Source organism: Dama dama, chromosome 14 (genome assembly GCF_033118175.1).
Source record: "Dama dama isolate Ldn47 chromosome 14, ASM3311817v1, whole genome shotgun sequence".
Taxonomy (NCBI): Eukaryota; Metazoa; Chordata; class Mammalia; order Artiodactyla; family Cervidae; genus Dama; species Dama dama.
Window position 1 is genome coordinate 27620583 of NC_083694.1, and position 23124 is coordinate 27643706.

At 36.4% G+C, this 23124-nt stretch overlaps 1 protein-coding gene across 9 annotated transcripts in view; it reads right to left on the minus strand.

The window, feature by feature from the left end:
• The window catches only part of CDC42BPA (CDC42 binding protein kinase alpha), a 294110-nt gene that overhangs the window by 4964 nt on the left and 266022 nt on the right, over nucleotides 1–23124 (minus strand). For 6 of the 9 annotated variants that reach the window (XM_061160193.1, XM_061160196.1, XM_061160190.1 and 3 more), the window contains 9 exons: nucleotides 22427–22489; nucleotides 19256–19849; nucleotides 17145–17242; nucleotides 14554–14638; nucleotides 11418–11541; nucleotides 10641–10758; nucleotides 5388–5573; nucleotides 2577–2694; nucleotides 154–311 (listed from right to left, as the gene is read on the minus strand). In XM_061160193.1, coding sequence (XP_061016176.1) covers nucleotides 154–311; nucleotides 2577–2694; nucleotides 5388–5573; nucleotides 10641–10758; nucleotides 11418–11541; nucleotides 14554–14638; nucleotides 17145–17242; nucleotides 19256–19849; nucleotides 22427–22489 — 1544 coding nt within the window. The remainder of the gene's footprint in view (nucleotides 1–153; nucleotides 312–2576; nucleotides 2695–5387; nucleotides 5574–10640; nucleotides 10759–11417; nucleotides 11542–14553; nucleotides 14639–17144; nucleotides 17243–19255; nucleotides 19850–22426; nucleotides 22490–23124) is intronic. The other 3 variants (XM_061160192.1, XM_061160195.1, XM_061160194.1) reach the window with 1 other exon arrangement.

Below are 23124 nucleotides of genomic sequence, written 5' to 3' on the forward strand. Positions count from 1 at the left end.
AAGTGACTGGCTCCACCACCCCTGCTGGAGCACGTGGCCGATCCCTGCTACAATCCAGGCGGCAGAACGGCTTCAGGAGATACATTTACCTGTCTGGTTCAGGACGTCTCCAGAACCCGTCTCCAGGCGGAGCTGCTCCCCACAGGCACTCACCTCTCCATCGTAGTCCCGCGCTGGGGCGTCGCTTCCCTGGTCCATGCCTCCCGAGGACAGCGAGCCCTCTGATGGGGAGGGCATGGGCTGCCGCTTTGCACTGTAGCTGCCTCCAGAGAATTCTCTCTTTAATGCACTGCCGTTCTGTGCAGATGACCCTACGGCACATGGTTCGGGTAAAACTAGACGTGTAGAAGGGGATGACACTCTAGACAGTACACAGATGGCTGAGGTGAGGAGCCCTCCTCCCTGCTTAACGCCCACTGATGGACAGTGAGCCCGGCTGTGGGCCCCTGACACTGAAGGCCACCCTGGAGCCCAGCCACCACGGTGGCTGGATGAGTGGGCAGCACCCGCCAGGCCTCCAGGCTCTGCTCTCACTGGCTGTGCCCGGGCTGCCCTGCTTGCGAGGCGATTCCGCAGAATCAGTGCCTCCAGTCTCTACCCACGTGCTACTGTCTCAGTGAGTCTTCCCTGCTCCCTGGGGCTCCTATAGCACTTCTCATCACATCTTTTATAGCATCTGGATATTAGGTTGGAATTATGTGCCTGCCATTCTTTTAATGGATGGTCCTTGCCTCTGGAGGCCCCTGACAAGAACAGGGCAAGGAGCAGATGTTCAAAGCACATATGCTGAACGATGAAGCCGAGGAGAACAGATCTCAGAAAAAGGAAGACCAAGCCACCTGATGATGCAGAACTGTCACTTAGCTTCTAGAGAATTTTCATTAAAGACACAAAGGAACATAACAGAAGCATTTTCATTCCACAGGGCAAAAAGCCCCAGATAAAAAAACAAGGTGTGTTTCTTTAAACTCATGCTCTGCTTTGATCTTAGAGTTGGGACACATCAAAGGAGGACTGGCGACCACCCAGAGGAGGAAAGGTGGTGACCAGAAAAATCTTGGAAATATTGGGGTACTGTTAGCACCTATGTATGTTCAACTGAGCACTCCCTACTATTTTTTAGCTTTTAACCTAAACATGTTTTAATTCTGTTGAGCTTCAATATTAAGATCACCATTCAAAAAAGACTAAGACTGTGTTAAGGCTTTAGCACAACTACAAGATATCGATCGTTTCAAGTTCTGCTGGTTTAACAAAGCCCTAAAATTGAGTTATGTTACATTCAGAATTCAGTGAAATGTCAAGAGGTGACTGGTCAAAGCATTTGTACTTAATGATCACCCACATTCAGCTGTCTTCATAGACTGAACAGGAGCCTGCCTGCTAAAGCCCTGTCCTTGGTGATCTGACAGCTTCCTTCCAGTCTCTTTCCTGAGCCCCTCAAATGTGTCACCACACTCTTCTTACTGCAGAAGTTACCAATGTTGGGTGTATGCTGCGTATTATATTATGGAGCTTTAAAAATACCAGTGCCTGGGCCCCATCCCAGACCAGCAAAAGCAGAATTCCCAACTTAACTTTTAAAAAGCCCTTATGATTCTAGAATGCATCTCAGGTTGAGAACCACTGACTCAGACTTACTCCCTAGGAGATCTGCTCCCTCCCAACACTCCATCCTATTTCTAGAGGTGTCTGTCACTAACATGTGCTGATTTTCATTTGTTGATGTGTTTCTTTGGGTAGGCACTCTACTTTTTCGTTGCCAATCTTCTGTCTTAGATTATAACTTAAGTGAAGGCATAAATCATTTTTTTAAGATTTCTCTTCCAACTCCATGCCTAGTATAGTCCTCAATTTAACAAAAGCCATAATTTGAAGTTACTGTTTTAAAAATTCTGTCATTCTGAATAAAAAACCCAAACCACCAGAGATTTCTGCTGCTCTGCTTACTAACCTAACCGTGTGACCTTAAGCAAGTTATCTTGTCGGAGTTTCAGTTTTCTTCATTTGTATATAAAAAAATGAATTCTACCTTATGGGGGCCTTGTGGGAACTGAGCACTCAATACACAGAGAGTGAATGGTCAGAAGGATGGGGTCTGATGGGGCTGCCTACTGCTCAGTACGTTCTTCCTGGGCTCCTTTCCTCCATCCTAGCGATCATTTACAGAACCTCACCTCTGTGATTTACACTTTTTCTTTTTAAGTTTGGGAAAATTCCTTTCAGAGAAAAATTACACTCAAGCCACCCTAATCTTAAAAAACTGAGATGGGCTGTTTTGACTGAACAGCAAAGGGGACAATCTGAAAACTGTGGTCCTAGGCAGGGTCTCTTCCCAAAAGTTCTAGGTGGTGATTTGGGAGGTTGGGCACTTCTCATCATGGTTTGTAGTATTACCTGTCTGTCTCCCAGATGGACTGTGACCTCTAGAGGGACCCCATGACGACTTTTGCAACACCTGCACTTGCGCAGACAAGGTGTCACCCTGCCGCATCTGAGACACTGACACGGGTGATGCACTAATGCGCGGCTGCTGCTTCGCTACGGATGAGTCTCCTGCCGCCCAGGCTACTTACTTGCTGACAGGCCACTGCTGGCGCTCATGGAGCGACCGGGTTCAGGGCGGGATTTGGTGATAGACGGAATACTGACCGAGCCACTGAATGCCGTCCGACTTTCCTGAGGCCGAGGGTTCTAAGATCAAAAGACAAAGAAAAATTCTTCATCCAGCGAGAAACTGATTTTTGACAGAGAGGTCTATTTTTCACCCTAATCTCAAGAAATACAGTTGTTTAGACTATAGTGATACAGAACACGAAACAGATTATATAATCCCTCCCACCCCCAAACGTGCTAAAGCCCTCACAGAAATAGACCTCAGGCCAATCAAACATAAGTGCTTATCCTTATACTCACCGAAATACTTATCAGTAAATAAGAATTTTTTGTTGTTGTTATGAGAACAGTAAGTGAAAGTTATGTGGTTAGAAGTGACAGTGAAACGTAGAATTACATGGACATCTGCAGATAACTGAAGCAAAGTTTTTACTGTGTCTGAGATTTTTATTTCCTAGGAAAACTCAAAAGCTGAAGAAGCCTGTTTAGAAGAGAGTCATGTAAAAGCATGTTCTTCTCAAGTACTCCTTCTACTATTCTGACACCAAAAGTGCCATCTGCATGTTCCCATGTTAGTCACCAGGCAGCCTCCCTGCCTCACAGACAAAGCAGCATCAGTCCTGAACATGACGTCTGTAACCATCACTGCCTGGGTGAGGTGATTTAACTGGGGAACGCTGGAGGGAAAAGTTCTCCATCTAATACTGAATGATGCTGGGGCCCAATGTAGGAGAATGAGCTACGGAATGCTTTGAAAGTTACAGACAGGTGGTGTGTAGGACCAGCCTTCTGAACAGCTCCTCCATGGCCCCAAACTTTTCAGACGAGAAGGGGTGTTGGGGCTGGCTGGTACCTGAGAGAAGGTTACAACAATACAATTAACGCAGGGCCCAAGCCAGCAATCAGGAAAACATGCACTAATACATCTCTTGAAAAACTCCAACTTACACAGTTTAAAGAATCACACACATTGAAAGTTGGCAGGCTGGCTGCCTTCAAATACTGCCACTGCCATTTTGGTTCATATATCAAATTTGCAAAGTCCATGTAATTCTTATTGTGTTATTTGTTTAAAGCAAATGTTTTACCTTTTTTTTCTCTAACAAAATAAAAAATTTAAAATGGAAACAGTCAGTGCTAGCATTTCAACATCCACTCACGGAAGCCACCCTGTGAGGTGCCGGTGACATGCGTACGATGCAGCAGAGCAAAGATCAGGAGAGACAGGGGTATCAGTTGAAACCTTTCCATTTTTACTGTTTTTGCTATGAACCTTAAGGTAACTTGGTGTTGTCCTTTTCTATAAAACAAACCTACTCTAGAAAAAAAGGCAAAAATGAAGGCCTATAAAAATGCCAGTGGCTTAGTAACACTGAATACTGAAGTAATAAAGGAATGATGTGCTCTGGAAAAATTTTTAAAAAACCGCAAATCCAACAGTTTTATCATTTATCCCTCTGAAGTTCAACTTCATTATAAAGTAACATGAAACTTAATCTGATGGTCCTTTCACAAATATGCTTAAGATTAGGGTAAAATGTTCACTGATAGTAGTGTTTCTCTTTATAGATGACCAACTTAAGTAACATTTCCACCATCTTTTATATCAAAAATTCTTGACTGATTAGTTTATACAACCTCCTCTAGAATCCACTAACTGTAATCTGTTACCAAGCAAACAAAGGCTTAGTTTATCATAAGTAATCTTATGTCATCAAATAAGACATGTAAATAACATTACAGTTTAATGTCAGTGACAATGACATTTAAAACATAATTTAAAATAATTTTATAATACAAACAAAAATAGAAAAACTCCCCCTACACATAGTTTTCTTATTGGAAAATGACTAAATATACAAATAAAAAGTGGATGCTATTTTTTTTCTAAGTCACAGGAAATGGGTTTGCGTGATATAAACCAAATATTTTATTATCTGCAAAACAAACTTGAGAAAATACCCTCTTGAAGTCAGTACATATTTGTTTTTGGAAATAAGGATATTCAGCTTGAATGGCTGCTGGCTGTCTGTCCCACTGCAGAGCTGCTAGTTACAAGGATGCAAGGCTGCGTGGAAGGACCCAGGCCACGATCCCCCAGAATGCAGCACACTCTGCTTTTTTGTTGTGTTGATTTACTTCTCTTACTTTGGATCCTGACTAGCATTAAAGGTGCACCAGCAACTCAAACATTAATAAGACTATCTTCTTTTGGTAATTTTTCCTGTTATTCACTGATACTACTATACTTTATATTTTTAAGAATTGTGAGCTCTTTGGAAGGGGGTTTATTGTAGATAAAAGGCCTGTAGACAGGCCTACTAAATACAGACTTCACTAAATATTAAAAATTTCTCTGAACTGCACTGGTTAACGAGCTAACAAGCTATAAAGAATTCAGAAATTCTAGGACCTGTTTTTTCGTTTGTTTTAACAGAATAAAGACTTACTCGGGGGCTATTTCTTACAGTATCTGTAATGAAATATATCATGATGGGATTATTTTATATTAACCATAGAAAAACCTTCAATACTGTTTTAGAAATAAAACTGAAATCTTCCCTAGTCCTTATCTTTTTCCTCAGAAGAAGAAACAAAGTAGAACTTGAAGAGAGAAGAGGAGGAAGAGGAAGGATAGCAGTCTGGCAGCAGAGAAACAGGTCAAAGGAAAACGTACACAGAATGTACCCCTTTGGCAGTGTTACTTATTGAAGCCAGGCAGAGATCCGCACATGGTTAGTACAAGTTAACACCTAACTCAGCTTTCATACCCTCAGAGTCATAAAGCTTGGTGTACCAGGGACAGAGCGCAGAGACGGGGAATATTCAGGGTTTATGGAATCAGGAGAGAGAAATTTTTCAGCAGAATTAACAGTCATGTGATAGATGTGCTCAAAGTTGATCGGAGAGGAGATCAGACCGGAGTGATGATGAGGGGATGGATAAGGAAAACCCGGCTATCAAAACAACAGAAAGAAAAAAGGTAATGAGGTAATGAAAATGGATTCACCAGATATATGTGACATTTCCGACAACATGCATGTAGAAAAACATAAAGCACCTCGCATCAATAATAGAATCCATCATGAAATACTTTTAGGCCTAGAAAGTTAAATTTTGTAATCTTCTTGCCAGTTACTTGAAGAGTTGATTTGCAAAAAGTCATTATTCTCTTTTATTGCTGTCATCAAGATGAGTAGAAACTGGACTTTCAGAAATACAAGTAGACTTTTGAAATTTAGTTCAGTGTTCTCCTTTGATTGTGATATAAAAAAACATGGCAAAAAATCTAAACAAAAACATTAAGGATAGAAAAAGCAAGAAATAATCAAAGAACAAGTGAACATATTACTACAACCAGCCTCTCACCAGAAGCGTTATGTAAGTGTTCCTTGAGAAACTGAAACCATTTCCTGTATTTATAGACTTGACATGTGTTTGCTTTTACTGATCTTATCTTCCTATAATGAGTAACTCTAGAATGTACTGTATGCCTGGTGGCTCCTGCCTGCAAAGCAGGAGATCTGGGTTCGATTCCTGAATCGGGAAGATCCCCTGGACAAGGACATGGCAACCCACTCCAGTATTCTTGCTTGGAAAATCTCATGGACGGTGGAGCCTAGTAGGCTACAGTCCATGGGGTTGCAGAGTCGGACACGACTGAACGAGTAACTGAGTGGATGGAATGTACTAATTATTGGTTTATCTATAAGTAGCCCAAGCTTATCTCCACTTAGACACCTGGAGAACCTTTGTTTTTTTAAAAGAACAGCCTTTTCTTCAATGTTCAAGTGTAATTTAAAAAAATGAAATAATGTAACACTAAAGGCATAGAACAAAGTTTTTGAAAACAAGGACTCTAGTTTTTCATGTAATATAATTTGTGGATATTTGGAGACATCACTTAGCACCCAGTCACCTTCTCTTATGAGAATTTTCAAAGTTCAGTTCTTAAGAACTATGTCTCAAGTAAACATCCTAAGAACACCTCATTAAAGACAGAGATTGAACGACTTCCCAGAGAGATGCTGACTGATACTCTCATGAGTTGAGATGAGGTTGCATTGTTAAAAAAATATCTGATAAATTAGGGAAGCTTAAAAAAAAGCCTCCTATATAAGATATTATTTTAAATTTAGAGATGTGTGTGAAATCAATACTTGCTAAAGCTCTTTTCCAAAAGGAAAAACTACTCATGGGCATATAACTATGACTTTAAGAAGCAAAATTACTTCTTAAAAGTCTAAAAGGTCACTGAGCTAGAAATTTTATTTATTAACAATTTTAGGAACAGGTGAAAGACTACAAGTTTTATGTGCTAAAAAAAAAAATGAAATCTTTTAGAGGTAAAATATTACTCTTTAATTCAGCTCTGAGACAAATCTATTCTTTATTACCAGTATTCACTTATGAAAAAGGTAGATGACAAAAAGGATTCCAGGAAACTACTACAGTATGTACTTGTAAGACACACATGCTATTTTATATTAATTGCTTATATTCTCTTGGTTCACTAAGCCACACATGAAAGATTCACACTGATATAGGAGAAAAATAAAAAATGACTCCCTTACCCTTACTATCTTTTCCACACTCATGAGGCAAACAACCTATTTCAGTATCATTTTGGTACAAAGGAAACAGAATAAGCTTCCAAAGACATTCAGTAAACTTTCTAAGCTTATAAGCATTTCACAGGAAGGCAATACTGATTTGAGTAAGTTAAACACAAAAATGTCTGGGGTACATGCTCTTTGCACAAATGACAACCTAGCTTTGGTATTTGAAAGTGCTTCTTATATGTGTTAATATTAGATGAATTTAATTCATCTTTTTTTTTTTTTGAATAGTTCATTAAATATAGAAAACTACAGTGGAAGGAACATACTAAAATCTGAGATTAAAATATCACAAGCTTTTCAATACATGTATACATATATATATATATATATATATACACACACACACAGATATAGACATGCATATTATTTTCTTTTCAGACATGCATATTATTGTGTTGTTTACCAATGTTTACTCCAAGATAAGCACAGTTCTGGTAAGACAGTATATCAAAAAATATTTATTAAGTGATTAAATGGATGCTTATGAAAAGTTCCAGCTTTTATGTTCTTAGCTAGTAAAAGGAAGAAAGTCAGGTGAAAGTAAAGTGAGACTGTGAAAAATAGGAGTTCAGACACATAACATTTTGCTACAATAAATACTCCATGTACAGGTGAACAGGTTTCAAAAATTTACACCAACTTCTTGCTTTGGAAATTCAAAAGTGTTTATATGATAAGAAAACATGAAATGAACATTAAAAACTGAATTGCACTGCTAGGGCAAAAAATCACTTTTGTTACTGACAAACGAACCAGTGAGGCAGTCAATGGTTAACAAGATCAGTGACACAAATACTGAAAATCAAGAGGTCTAATGGGAATAAGTAGCCAGCAGAGAAGGCCATGTGTCATGGAGTGAGATCAGGGATGAATCTTTGGGAAATGCTATCTGAACTTATTTTGCACAGTAATTAAGACTGGATCTTATTTTGAACAGCAACAACAAAAATAGAGATTTCCTTTAAGTGGTGGAGGGTAACGGGAGGAAAAGGAGGGATACTGTGATACAAAAATTATTACTATGTTTGAAATTTGACATTTTGCCTCTGTGTACATATTCAGGGTGTATGTAGAAAGGCCAAGTCTTATTGTGTATGAAGGTCTGAAAGAATTCTGAAACATTAGCAAACTAATTTTTCACCTAGTCAAGCAGAGAAACATTTTATTAAATCCTGAAACTATCCTGAAACCTTAAGGAACAAACTGTGGGATGTAATAGAATTTATAGAAAAATTTTCCATAATTCTTTTTGCTATGTTGTTAGAATATAATGAGAGGAAAATATATTCTTTTCTGTGCACAAATATGAAGCAAATGTGAAAGAAAGCTTAATTTTGAAAGGATAATACCCCTTAAAACTTTGTTCACTAGTGAAATAATTTTGTGTTTGTTGATATGTTGCTTTGCAACATATGGATGTATTTGAAATCTGTATTCCTCCTGGCGGGCTACAATCCACAGGGTTGCAAAGAGTCAAACACGACTGAAGTGACTTAGCATGCACACATCCCTCCAAATGCTAACTATGTAGCAAGTGTTAAAAACTATTTATTAGCATGTACACATCCCTCCAAATGCTATGTAGCCAAGTGTTAAAAACTATCATTTAAATTTCAAAAAGTTTCATTAAGATAGTACATAACACTTGTTCTATCAAATATAAGCTGTACATATATTCACATTTCAACTGTTTATCATAATTAAAAATTTCTCTCTCCTAAGGTACTTTGTACGTGACACTGTAGCTTCCGTAAGAAAAAATGACAGAGGCTTTGAACTGTATGGTTCCATTACGCTTACTTCTGAGAAAAAAGGAAACTCAGACTGAGGGATTTCAGACTGAGGACTTAAACAAATGTTCAGAATGGGAAAGGAATAGAGAAAATTCTGAAATCTGATTCCCAGGTAAGAACTGAAAAAAACAGTGTATTAAATATGATAGATAAGTAAAACAGTTTAATATTTAGGCTCAAAATTTTCAGCTTAATATTTATGTTCAGCCTTAAATTTCTTACTTTGTTTTAATTACTATATCAAGATTGGCTGTAATCTTTTTGCATACTTTATATTTACCTAGCACAGCTAATAAATCCCCATTTCAAAAGGATAAATGACCACTGTGAATGATTTGAAAGGAAGGAATAGTACTATAATCATACAATGTCTTGATGATAATTGGTAAAAAAAAAAAAATGACAGCAGGAATGTCATATTCATTCATAAACAGGACTAACCGGTTAATTGAGATATTTATAATGTGGAACTCAGACTTAAATTAATGCAGATTTTTTTTGGTTCCTTCCATGAAATGGATGCAAGACTACCCTTAAGAGTTTAATTTAAAAAAACTTCATTGTACAAATTGTGTTACCTGTTATTTTTTCTGTCAGTGATAGATGTTTTTATCTTCTATCACAGTAGAGTTAGTAATGTGGGTATTTAACACAGACTTTCTTAGAAAGAGCTTTGGGTTAAGATTCACAAATCTGGGAGATCTGGGAGATCTCAGACTGCCACAGTATATAAATTATGCCTAAAATTCTGTGCAAAATCTAGATGCTGTCACCACTGATCAAAAGAGTCACATTAAAGTTTCAAAAGGAAATGGCAACCTACTCTAGTATTCTTGCCTGAAGAATTCCATGGATGAGCTACAGTTCATGGGGTCACAAAGAGTTGGATATGACTGAGCGACTAAAACACATAGTTTGAGAATACCATAATACTGAAATGTTAAGTATAAACAAAGCTTGGCAAATTAGCTAATTCCAGATTAAGATTAATATTCTTAGTCTCAATATATTAGGTCCAAGAATCCAATCTTCATGTTTTTAGGAAAAAAATTTCCAATTTGTACTTTTTAAATATAAGACTGACTAGGTAACATGTTTGTAATTAGGCAAATGAAAAAGATTTAATTTCATAATCAGATGAGAGGTGTGACCATTAATGAACAAGCTAATACAGTTTCAATGGGAGGTGGGCCAAATATCTGTGTTGAATTGCTATAACTTAATGAAATTTTAGTGATTTGGTAACAAAGTTCTGAATCTTGGTATAGAACCTCTCCATATCTAATGGTTTATTTCTCCAAAGTGGTAAATCTAGATATGGGAGTTTATAGGAGATGCAACTACATAAGAATTGGTATGCTTGTTTTTTGATATGTAGCTCAATTTAACATTTTTCATCAGTTATGTCATCATGCATCTTACATATATCGTGATATTCTGAGATAAACATTTCCTCATTACACCAATATATCCTTTCAACTCATATGTACTTAAGCACACATATATATGTGTATACACACACACACATTCATATTTATATACGTATCTGCTCCCTCACACCTTATTCTTAACCCCATCTATATTCACATTCACTCTTCATTTCTCTTACCATGGGCAGGTCTTTTAGGATCTGTATTCCATCTCCTGGACCCATATGTGCTATGTGGTTAAAATTAGTTGGGTTAGAAATTAATTTATTTCTCATTTCTGGATCTCGTAACATCTCCCTGTAAGAAAAAACACCTGTTTTGACACTTGTTCCATGACCAATCTAGATAATTTTAGAGAAAAGTATATTCAATTTTTTTCATAAAAATAAACTGTGATATCATGTTAATAAGGACAGAATTAAAATAATAGAATATACAAAATAAAATTTTAACTTAGAAGATTTAGTTTTAATTTAAAAGATCTTATGCTTTTTGGTGGGAAAACAGAGTTAGTACTTAAATAGGAAACAAGTTCTTACTCTACAGATAATTCTGAATATTTTATGGATGTCCTTTTAAATAATTGCTAATATATTAGAAATGTTTTTGTGTGTAACTGGACATACTACAAGGCTACTTCTCATGAAGAGAACAGTTAATCTGCATAGATATGTTCTATGTTTTTTATAAAGGCCCACATTCTAAAACTTGTAACTATTATATAGAGAAATGAATCAAAATATGGGACTTTAATCTAGTACATACTCACAATTTGGAGAGTATTAATTAAAATTACACTGAGAAATACATTCATTATTGCAGTTTTTAAAATCACAGAGAATGAGTGACAGACTTTCAGAGATCAAATTTTCCTTCCAAATCAAATATAATATTATTACCAAATAGTCCTTCTGATGCTACAAGCATCTTTGGATGAGTGCAAATTAAATATTTACCTTCTCTGTTGCATTCTTTCCTCTTCTGGAACTCTGAAAGAGTAACGCCTCTTATTGTTAATATTTCTAACCATTTGTTTTCGACTATTATCTGATGTTTCAGGAACTACCAGTTCATCCCCTTCTGTTAAAAAAGAAACAAAAGATAGTAAAGAACAATGATGTTCTTTCAAGTGCTAAAATGCATTTTAGTCATTAATCTCCAAGATGGTACAAATGTCAATCAATACAAGTATATGCAATTCTGATTTTAAAAGTTGTGCGCTGATAGTCACAGTAAATAAGTAATAATTTTCAACAGAATATATTTAAACAAATATACGCTGAAATTGAACATAGCTTACGAAGTATATTTTCACTTTTACTTGATTATAAACATAAAATGGTACAATTTTACTAGGAGAAAAAAAGAGAAATGTAGCTGCCTTGGTGTCCTGTCACCTTGGTTACCCCATCCCCAATATCTCTATACCAACTTCTCCCTCCGACCAAGTATTCGTTTCAATGGCTTAAGATGTTAAAAAGTTCTTATTGTTAACCTGCACAGCAATCAGGCATAAGAATTATTCACAGAAATGATACCAATTAAAACGTTTCTTGCATTGCAGGCGGATTCTTTACCATCTGAGCCATCAGGAAAGCCCATTACATATACTAAAACATTTTCTTTTGAAGTTCCAATTTACAAGATGTGGAATAAAGGAAAGGAATTGTGTTTCCTATATACTAGTTTCTTTATACTAGTTTATATACTAGTTTTCCTATATACTAGTTTCTTTACTAAAGGTAAGAATCTTATTCCTATTCCTACTCTCTTGATCTTGGGGGGATACATAATCGTATACACCTAGTCATCTAATGCCCATATCTTTCAATTTTAATACCTAGACGTAAACAAAACTCTCAGCCATGGATGCTGGAATATGGTGAACATACTCTAAAATAGACAACTGTATCCATACAACATGAGGACTATGATTCTCTAAATAAGATAAGGAAAAAGAGAAAAGCCAACCTTTAGAGAAGTTTTTAACAGCCAGAAAGCTAAACCGAGAAAAAGGAAATGGGAAGAAGCCAAGCCAAAGAAAGATGATCAGCAAAAGAACAACAATCTCCTTGTAGCAAAATAAATAACTTAGTCAGATTGCTTTCCTAACACCAAAAGTTAAAAAGATAATTTTTAAAAAATGGATGAGAATTTGAGAATTATGAGGGTAAAGCAGATCTTGGTGAGTAACAGTGGCAATGGGAGATTTTGGACAGCCAGAGGGCTGCAAAAGCACTCTGAGCTCTTGAGAGATGAAAGAGAAATAAGACAAAATAGAGAGAAGACAAGAAAGAAACACAATCTCCAGGAAATAGGATTTCCTTTCCTTTTCAAAGGACAAGACTACTATGTTGTCGGGTCTTCCTTCTCCAATCTCCACCTTTACTCCTGGCCTAGAGTAGAAAGATGAAGCATAAAAAAAGATAAAATGGAAAAGGTTTTATTCTGTAGACACAAACTGGACAATGGACACATCTTAAGATTATCATGGTTACATATAGTGAGCTCAGTCAAGTCTGACTTTTTGCGACCCATGGACACCAGGCTCCTCCGTCCATGGGATTTTCTAGGCAAGAGTACTGGAGTGGGTTGCCATTTCCTTCTCCAACAGTGAGAACAGGGTAGATTTAATCTTACACAAATATTTAGAGTTCCTCTAAGAAACAGAGGGCTTCCCAGGTGGTGGTAGTGGTAAAGAACCCGCCTGCCAATGCTGGAGACAAAAGAGACTCAAGTTCAACCCCTGGGTTGAGAAGATTGCCTGGAGAAGGAAATGGTGATCCACTCCAGTATTCTTGCCTGGAGAATTCCATGGACAGAGGAGCCTGGTGGGCTATAGTCCATGGGGTAGCAAAGAGCTGGACATGACTGAGTGAGTAAGAAACAGATACAAAATTAAGTATCGAGTCTTGGAGGGAGGGGCTGTAAAGCACAAGTTCACGGAGCAGGACTCATTTCTAATACCCGAATGTCCTTTCTCAAGTCAACTGAATATCCTCTTAGCATAGGACTTCTCCTACAGTCACCTGTCTGTATACCAAGAAGCCTTCAGTGCCAGGAAGATGTACCAGAGCACCAAATCTGAAGCTAAGCATTTGTGTGTATGCTAGTACTAAAAACAAACAAGCAAAACAGAAACAACAAACTTTTGATGGCTTTTTGTTGTTGTTGTTAGACGATACAAATTTATTGTAAGAGTAGGGGGGGTAAAAAGAAAGGCATAAAGAATATAATTAATCCCAACTACCCAGAGATATTAGCTAAGTGTAAATATTTTAATGTGTTTTCTTAATGGCAATATTTTTCTTATATTTAAGTCAATTTTAATTATTATTTTTCAGTACATAATGTACCATTAATGACATCTACATTAACTAGATCTACCACAAATTTATGATACCTCTGTTATGGAGAAATTTGTTGCTAAGACATGAGAATACTATATAGAAGATAGAATTATAATAATCTTTGTTAAAAATAAGATTTTAACTGTTCACAACTTGTTTATTTAATGAGATGTGTGCAGTCCCCTGGCTAGGACTCACTCTACTACTTTGGACACGGCCCTCACCCTGGCCGGGGCACTCAGGAGCCCGTTCCCTCTTCTGACTCTGGGCCCTCCAGTGACTTTCCTCTTGTCCCTGCTTCTTCTGCTGCCCACGTTGTCGTCAGCACTTCAAAAGTTTTAAGCCCCATGCACTGGCAGAAGATGTACTCCAATAGCCCCGAATCACTACTGTGGGTGACTTCTCACAATTTTAGCACTACCAATTTTGGTTAGGTTCTACAGTATTAAAAGTACAGAAGAGACATTCAGTTATACTTTTTCTATTAACCTCAGTAATTCACAGAAAAATAACGAGGTAGGTCAGAAACAAATATTTGGCTTATACAGTTATGTGAGCCTGAACAGAATGACATTTTGTCAGGTAGTTTATCCCAATATACTGAGAGTATGATAGTGGTCAACTGCATAGACCCTAGAGTAAGGGACACCTGAGTTTAAGTGGCTCTGCCACTTACTGTTTTGGCAGTCAGCTTAGCGAGAATGTTTCTATGAAGCTCTCCTATTAATGTGTATTTTCTTACCTGCCATTTTATTTTTGAAATATATCAATCTAATCGTCTCCAAGCCTAAAAGATTTAATGATCCTTCACTGTTTAAGGGGCGAACCTAAAATAATAAAAAATAAAATTAATATTTTAACAAAGTTCAAAAATTAAATCATAAAATTTTGAGATACTTAAAAAGCACACACTCTTAAGACCTTTATCTTCAAAATACAGCCTGCTCAGAAAATCAACAAAAAATTAAAATTAATTCTAACTAGAAAGGTAGATAATTCTAACTACAAATTATCTAATTTGTAATGATAATATTTTAAAGAAAGAGAATTCTTGGCAAAAAAAAAAGTGAAATATATTTAAACCCTAAATTTAACTTTTAAAGTCATTAGCAAGCAGATGATGATACTAAGATATTAATACAGATACTTTAGGAATCTTATTTGAACTAAGTATACACACAGGACAGAGATAAAACTGTACATCTGTGAGGAAAGGAAGGTCTGTCACTAAATGGTGATGGAGCAATGGGCATCTACATGGAACAAATGAAACTGAATCCTTACTTTACACATTACACAAAAAGTCAGTTCCAAATGGATTACACATAAAGGTAGAAGGTGAAACTTTTGAAAGGAAATAAAGATCTTATCTTTAAGACCTGGAGGTAGGAAAGAGTTTCTTAAGGAAAAAAAAAACCATGAACAATAAGAATGATATATTTAACTACATTAAAATTTGTAACAATGAATTTCCAGCAATAATAATAAACGTTCACAAAATACACCATGAAAATTGATAGGTCACAAACAGGAAAAAGATTCACCACACCTGTCACTAACCCAGTATCTGAATATGTCACTAACCCAGTATATGAATAACTTCAATAAATCAATTTTTAAAAATGATCAACTAAACAGAAATAGGGATAAAAAACATGACCAGGCATTTCACAGAGGAGGAAATATGAACAATGAAGAAACATGAAAGATTATCAACAGCATAGCTAACAGAGGACATACAAATTAACACTTCATGAGGTAGCACTTGATAAGCACAAATAAATTAGTTACTAAACTTTGAATTCTGACAATGGCATGGGTCATTACGAAGTCATATACAGATGGCAGGAGTGTCAACTGGTACAGTTACTTTGGAAAAAACTGTCACTATCTTGTAAACTGAACACTTGCATTCTCTGTGTTCCATCAATTTTGTTCCTTGGCATATGACTTAAAAGAAACTCCTGCACATACACACCTGAAGACATATGATGCAATGTTCACAATAGCAAAAAGCTGGGAAATAACTCACATGTCTGCTAATCAGAAGAATATATAGTGATCTATTCACCCAAGAGACTATTTTATAGCAGTGAAAAGCAATGAAAAAAAATATAGTACAATGTAACATGAATGAATCTTAGAAACACAGTAAGTACATGAAGAAAGCGAGGCAAAAGATGATACACAACATTTCATTATTACCTCAAACACAAGGAAAATTGAACAATATATTGCCTAGAAATATTTAAATATACAAAAATTTTGTATTTTAAGAACAGCAAGGGAATGATGAACACAATATTCAGGATAAAAAATACACAGGTAGATTCAGTGATATTTTGGTAATATTCTGGCTCTTAAGTTAGGAGGTTAGTTCATAAGAGATCAGTTTATTATTATGCTTCCTTTGTACATATTTCAAATTTCACATGGTAAAAATAAAAGGGAAAATTAATTGTAACCAGTCCGAATTTACAAAATCAAGGATCATATTTAGTTGTTTTATAAAATGTGGCAGTATTTACAAGAGCTTTTTCCACTGTTAAGGTTTAAAATTGGGGCAGATTTTGAAATAAGATCTTGGTTACTTTCTTTTACCTATCCCTCTAAACCCTGTCCCTCAACTAATGACCCATGCTACATATATCAAACTATCTTTCTTCACTTTTTGCAAAATAGACATTCTATAGTGGTAAAAATTTATAGCATCATGGGGGAATGTTAAAGGAAAATATTATAGTTTATTAGGAATATGTGAAACCTTTATTAACAGAGCTTTGGATCTAATTTTAATCACTTTTCTAGCCCATGAAGTTTGTCCTCACAGGATTAAAACTGCACACCATTATGTGAAAAACAGTAAAATTACAAATGAAATGCTCCTTCAGAGTTCCTTCAAGTGAAAGGTAACACTGGCATTTTAAGTTACAGAATGTATTATGGTTGTTCATTATGATAATAATCATACTTTATATAGTGAAACTAAATGCAAAACAAATAGTATGGTGCTGAGCTACCTATAAAATTAACCAGCTTGAGTTTTCTTTTTTCTTTTCACTCTTAGCAAAGTCCCAAATTCCCACTTATATTATTACATATGACAGAAAATGCTAAATTAGTGAAAAATAGCTAAATAGTCATATAGTGTTTCACTTATACTCATTTGTTCACTTAGCCCATATGTTTCTTTTTTTTTCTGGCCACACTATACGGCATGTGGGATCTTAGTTCCCTGACCAGGGATTGAATCCATGCCCGCTGCAGTGGAAGTGCGTAGTCTTAACCACTGGGCTGCAAGGAGGTCCAGGCCATATTTTAATGTTAAATTACCTTTTTAAGTGGGAGAGTCTGAATCCATTCCATGGAGTTCACATCAAAGATGTCAACTGCATTTTCACTGTACACTGAGAGATATGGTGCATTGTAACCTGAGAGACAGGAAGGAGAGAACAGTAGGCTGATTACCTGTTACTGTTAAATGCAAAACATTCTGAAAGATCAATGCTAAGGAACTGTAGAGTGGAATCCCACCAAATTCTAGTATCAATACAGATTAGCCACATCAAAACATTTTTGAAGTAAAAACCCCATCAATCATGAATGAAGAGGTTTTATGGCCATAATACAGAAGGAGTCTGTTAAGACCAGGGATATAATATTCCCTTGCCCAATACTAGTTCTATAAAGGAATATCATTACATTTAAAATAACTGATTCCTAAAGTAGTTAAGCTCTTGACAGTGAAACAAAGCTACAAAGCAGAGAAATCTTAAGAATTAGGTTCACATTTATGAATGCCTGATAAAGCATCTGGCACAAAAAATGCTCAACATGTACTTACGGATGAACTGAACATTAATAAACGGTGACACAAACAAAGGTTAAATGATTACCCAGGCTAAGATCACGAATTTTTGGCAGAGCTATTAATAAAAGCCAGATATTCCAGTTCTTATCCTAATTTCAATTCATACAACACTGTGAATTATTTTCTGACCAGGATTTGTTCTAAACATGATACCACAGAAAAGAGTATAAATTTCAGAAGAAACAAAACATTAAGAATAGTTAAGTCTGGCTAGGTAGGAATACAAGTGTTTTTCTTTTTATCTAGATTCCCTAATTTCTCTGTAGTAACATATGTGGCTTTCCTACATTGTCTTACACTGAACTTTTAAGCTTGACAGTCCTCATACCCACCATTCCTCCTATCTTGTTGCAGTGGAAAAGAATTCCCATCCTGCTCCATATCCTTCTTCCTGTGTCCTGACTTCTAGCCTCTTTGGCCTTCTTGGGAATCTTACTCTGTTTCTTATATTTAGCACAAGGTCAACCTTTTCCTGGCTCCCTGGCGGCTAGTTCCCTTCAGCATTTAAACATGCTCCAAGTATCTTCCACTAAAAACAAAACCTGCTGGATTAGATACTCCTCCTGGGTGCCTCTACAGAACTTTGCACTTCGGCTACCAGAGCACTTACACCTTACTGCAACTTGTTCTGTCAGGAATCCCTTCTATCAAATTCTATGCTCTGTGAGAGTGAGATTGTCTATTTTGCTCACTGTTATATCTCTTTCAGTAAAATAACACATAATAAGTATTCGATAATTTATCAATATCTTAATGTTCCTTGAAAGAGTGCAATATGCAATTTGAAGTATCTACCTACCTAGATAAAAATGTAAAACTGAATAACACTTCTCAAATGCTACATTGTATCTTTACATAAGCGATTAAATAATTCACTTGGTAACCACTTCTCTAGGATAAGTTTTATGAGCTGTTAATCTTCACAAGCACTGTATCTGGGGGGACCATGAACATAACTCCTTAGGGTTATTTCAAAATAAAAGCATGCTGCTGCTGCTGCTGCTAAGTCGCTTCTGTTGTGTCCGACTCTGTGCGACCCCATAGACGGCAGCCCACCAGGCTCCCCTGTCCCTGGGATTCTCCAGGCAAGAACACTGGAGTGGGTTGCCATTTCTTTCTCCAATGCATGAAAGTGAAAAGTGAAAGTGAAGTTGTTCAGTCATGTCCGACTCTTTGCGACCCCATGGGCTGCAGCCTACCAGGCTCCTCCATCCACGGGATTGTCCAGGCAAGAGTACTGGAGTGGGTTGCTATTGCCTTCCCCGAAATAAAAGCATATGTGTTATTAAAAATTTATCTAAATAAAATATTCTGTAAGATGATTAGCTTTAATTATGTTCCTGTTAATGTTGACCCCACTGGCCTAGGTATGGTTTAACTAGGTATGGTTAACTTAACCATACCTTAATGAGGTTAACTAGGTATGGTTATTTTCCGTAACAACATAATGTCTAGGAAAAACCTCAAAGATGACTTAAAAAAACTCTGTTAATAATAATGAATACACTTAGGAGATGAAGTAGAAGGAAAAGGAAAGAGACAGCAAGGTGAGACAGCCAGAAGTAAGACTTACAACAAGATGAAGGATTCGCCGGCCACATCAGCTCCTGCTGTCTAGATCTTCGGCCCTGGCAGTCAGTGTATATTCCAATGCTGTTAAAACACAGCAGGTATTCTTTACTGGAGATTTCAACTGCACAGATGGCATCCATTGGTTGATGTGCAATAAATGAGAGTGTATGGTCATTTGAATGGAGCATACTGTATGGACTTCCTTCTCCATTCAGGGGGTATCTTAGAAATCCAGACTGGAATCCCACACAGAGTTGCTCACTGAAGATTGCCATCCACTGGACATTGTATGGGACTTGAATTTCCTTAAATTTTCTGTGACGCGTCTTGCTCTGAAATAGTTCATAACAGAGGACCTGCCTTTTCATAGCCACGCACAAGCATGTAAGAGCTCCATGACGCACTTTTCCAGAAGTTATTGTTTGACAGCCTTTAGTTTCTGCCAGCTTATAAAAATCAGTCTCTCGCCCATCCAGAGCTGACATAGGAAAAAGTCGGACGTGTCGATTTCGTCCTGAGATCACAGCAACAAGTTGATCATTTGGAATGAGTTCAATCTGATGAATCTTCTTATTGTCACCAACTCTAATAATTTCTATGCAAAGAAAGAATAATGAATCAACTGCAAAATAATGTTTTGTTTATTAATCATATCCCAATTATACTCAAAGGAATATGTTAACTTATAATAAAGACAGAGGTACACACACAGAAAAACTAAGATATCAGAAACCATATGGAGAAAGAGGAAGATAACTGCACTCACTGGAGGATAATTTAATCTACCTAGAGTAAGGTATTACATTTAGCACTGAGATTTCTGGCAGCCATGGCAAAGGGTTTCTATGTGATAAAACATGTCAGATCTTTAAGAAAAATCTTTTCACTCTCACTAAATTCTAGTAAAGTTTTACCATGGGGTTACTATTTTTAAAAACTGACTCACGTTTCTCTAAAGGTATTTCTTTGGGTAACAAATTAACAATCCCTATCAAGTTACCAATGGTATTCTTCACAGAACTAGAACAAATAATTTCACAATTTGTATGGAAATACAAAAAACCTTGAATAGCCAAAGCAATCTTGAGAAAGATGAATGGAACTGGAGGAATCAACCTGCCTGACTTCAGGCTCTACTACAAAGCCACAGTCATCAAGACAGTATGGTACTGGCACAAAGACAGAAATATAGATCAATGGAACAGAATAGAAAGTCCCGAGATAAATCCACGTACCTATGGACACCGTATCTTCAACAAGGAGGCAAGAATATACAATGGAAAAGAGACAACCTCTTCAACAAGTGATGCTGGGAAAATTGGTCAACCACTTGTAAAAGAATGAAACTAGAACACTCTCTAAGACCATGCACAAAAATAAACTCAAAATGGATTAAAGATCTAAATGTAAGACCAGAAACTATAAAACTCCTAGAGGAGAACATAGGCAAAACACTCTCCGACATAAATCACACCAAGATCCTCTATGACCCACCTCCCAGAATATTGGAAATAAAAGCAAAAATAAACAAATGGGACCTAATGAAACTTAAACGCTTTTGCGCAACAAAGGAAACTATAAGCAAGGTGAAAAGACAGCCTTCAGAACAGGAGAAAATAATAGCAAATGAAGAAACAGACAAAGAATTAATCTCAAAAATATACAAGCAACTCCTGCAGCTCAATTCCAGAAAAATAAATGACCCAATCAAAAAGTGGGCCAAAGAACTAAACAGACATTTCTCCAAAGAAGACATACAGATGGCTAACAAACACCTGAAAAGATGCTCAACATCACTCATTATCAGAGAAATGCAAATCAAAACCTCAATGAGCTACCATTACACGCCAGTCAGGATGGCTGCTATCCAAAAGTCTACAAGCAATAAATGCTGGAGAGGGTGTGGAGAAAAGGGAACCCTCTTACACTGTTGGTGGGAATGCAAACTAGTACAGCCACTATGGAGAACAGTGTGGAGATTTCTTAAAAAACTGGAAATAGAACTGCCATATGACCCAGCAATCCCACTCCTGGGCATACACACAGAGGAAACCAGATCTGAAAGAGACACGTGCCCCACAATGTTCATCGCAGCACTGTTTATAATAGCCAGGACATGGCAGCAACCTAGATGTCCATCAGCAGACGAATGGATAAGGAAGCTATGGTACATATACACAATGGAATATTACTCAGCCATTAAAAAGAATTCATCTGAATCAGTTCTAATGAGATGGATGGATCTGGAGCCCATTATACAGAGTGAAGTAAGCCAGAAAGATAAAGACCAATACAGTATACTAACGCATATATATGGAATTTAAAAAGATGGTAATGATAACCCTATATGCAAAACAGAAAAAGAGACACAGATGTACAGAACAGACTTTGGGACTCTGTGGGAGAAGGCAAGGGTGGGATGTTCTGAGAGAACAGCATCGAAACAAGTATACTATCAAGGGTGAAACAGATCACCAGCCCATGTTGGATGCATGAGACAAGTGCTCAGGGTTGGTGCACTGGGAAGACCCAGAGGGATGGGATGGAGAGGGAGGCGGGAGGGGGGATCAGGATGGGGAACACATGTAAATCCATGGCTGATTCATGTCAGTGTATGGCAAAAGCCACTACAATATTGTAAAGCCTCCAACTAATAAAAATAAATGGAAAAAAAAAATAAAATTAAATAAATTTAAAAAAAGACTTAATTTAGAAGCATCCAAGAATGCTAAATTAAAAGGGTTCCTTTTTTATTTCACCTAGTATTTTAATTTCTCTCTAGAAAAAAAATCTTTGTATTAACTTGTGGAATAAAAGAACTCAACAACAAACACATTTTAATGACTGTTACTGCTTCTAGTACCATTAGAACAACGGAAAAATCAAGTTGTGTTTTTCTTTCATGTACTGTCTTTAGAAATGCAGTCTGAGTTTATACAGCAGAACTGTTAAACAAAATGACACAAGAAAGAAAATATACATGGACATTTTGGAACTCAAGAGGATTATAGAAATTTAAAAAATTATCTTTTGATTTATAAATGTATCAGATTAGGTCTGGAAAATTTCAATTACAGAATAAATAAGAACAAAGCCTGTTCATTTTAGAGTTTAAAATCTATAGTTTATAATTTTCTATCAATAATATTTTCTCCACAATATTTCCTCTTACCATCTTTGGTGACATGCACAACAAATAACCCTTCTTCATTCCCCAAAGCTATTCTTTCATGATCTATACAAGACATAAATATGAAATATTTTTATTAGGTGAAAACCTATATAAAACTCACAGTATAAAACAGATAAAGAAATATGGTATAAAAAAAAGGAAATAAAAATAATTAAAATATAGCAATAATTTACATGATTAAATTTCCTTTCAGATTACTGTAGTAAATATTATCTCATGTCTTTTTTAATAGAACAATCACTAGAAGATAATTTCTATCAATGCTTACCAATGCAATAAAGAAATGTTTATTCAATAAAAGGTGAAAAAAACCTCTAGTTTGTCAGCACCCTGGATCCAATTCCATTTCTCATTTGAAGAGGGAAAAATTGTGAAAGGCATTTGAACTCTACTCATCAAACTTTTCATTATTTAATAGAAAGTAACAAGAGTTGGCAGTATACATAAGAAGATGGCAAAAATTTAAACTTTCAGACATAGAAGCTGCCATTTTTGAAGGTATTTTATATATGGACAGTCTGTTACAAATTCCATCTTACTTAAACTTCGCAATAACCTTTGCAAAGTAATTAGTACCTATATTTTACCTAGGAAACTTATGCTTTATAAAACAGCTTACGCATTAAGAAGCAACTTTTTCTAAGTCATGCAAGGAGAAAATAGATTTGGTAATAGGT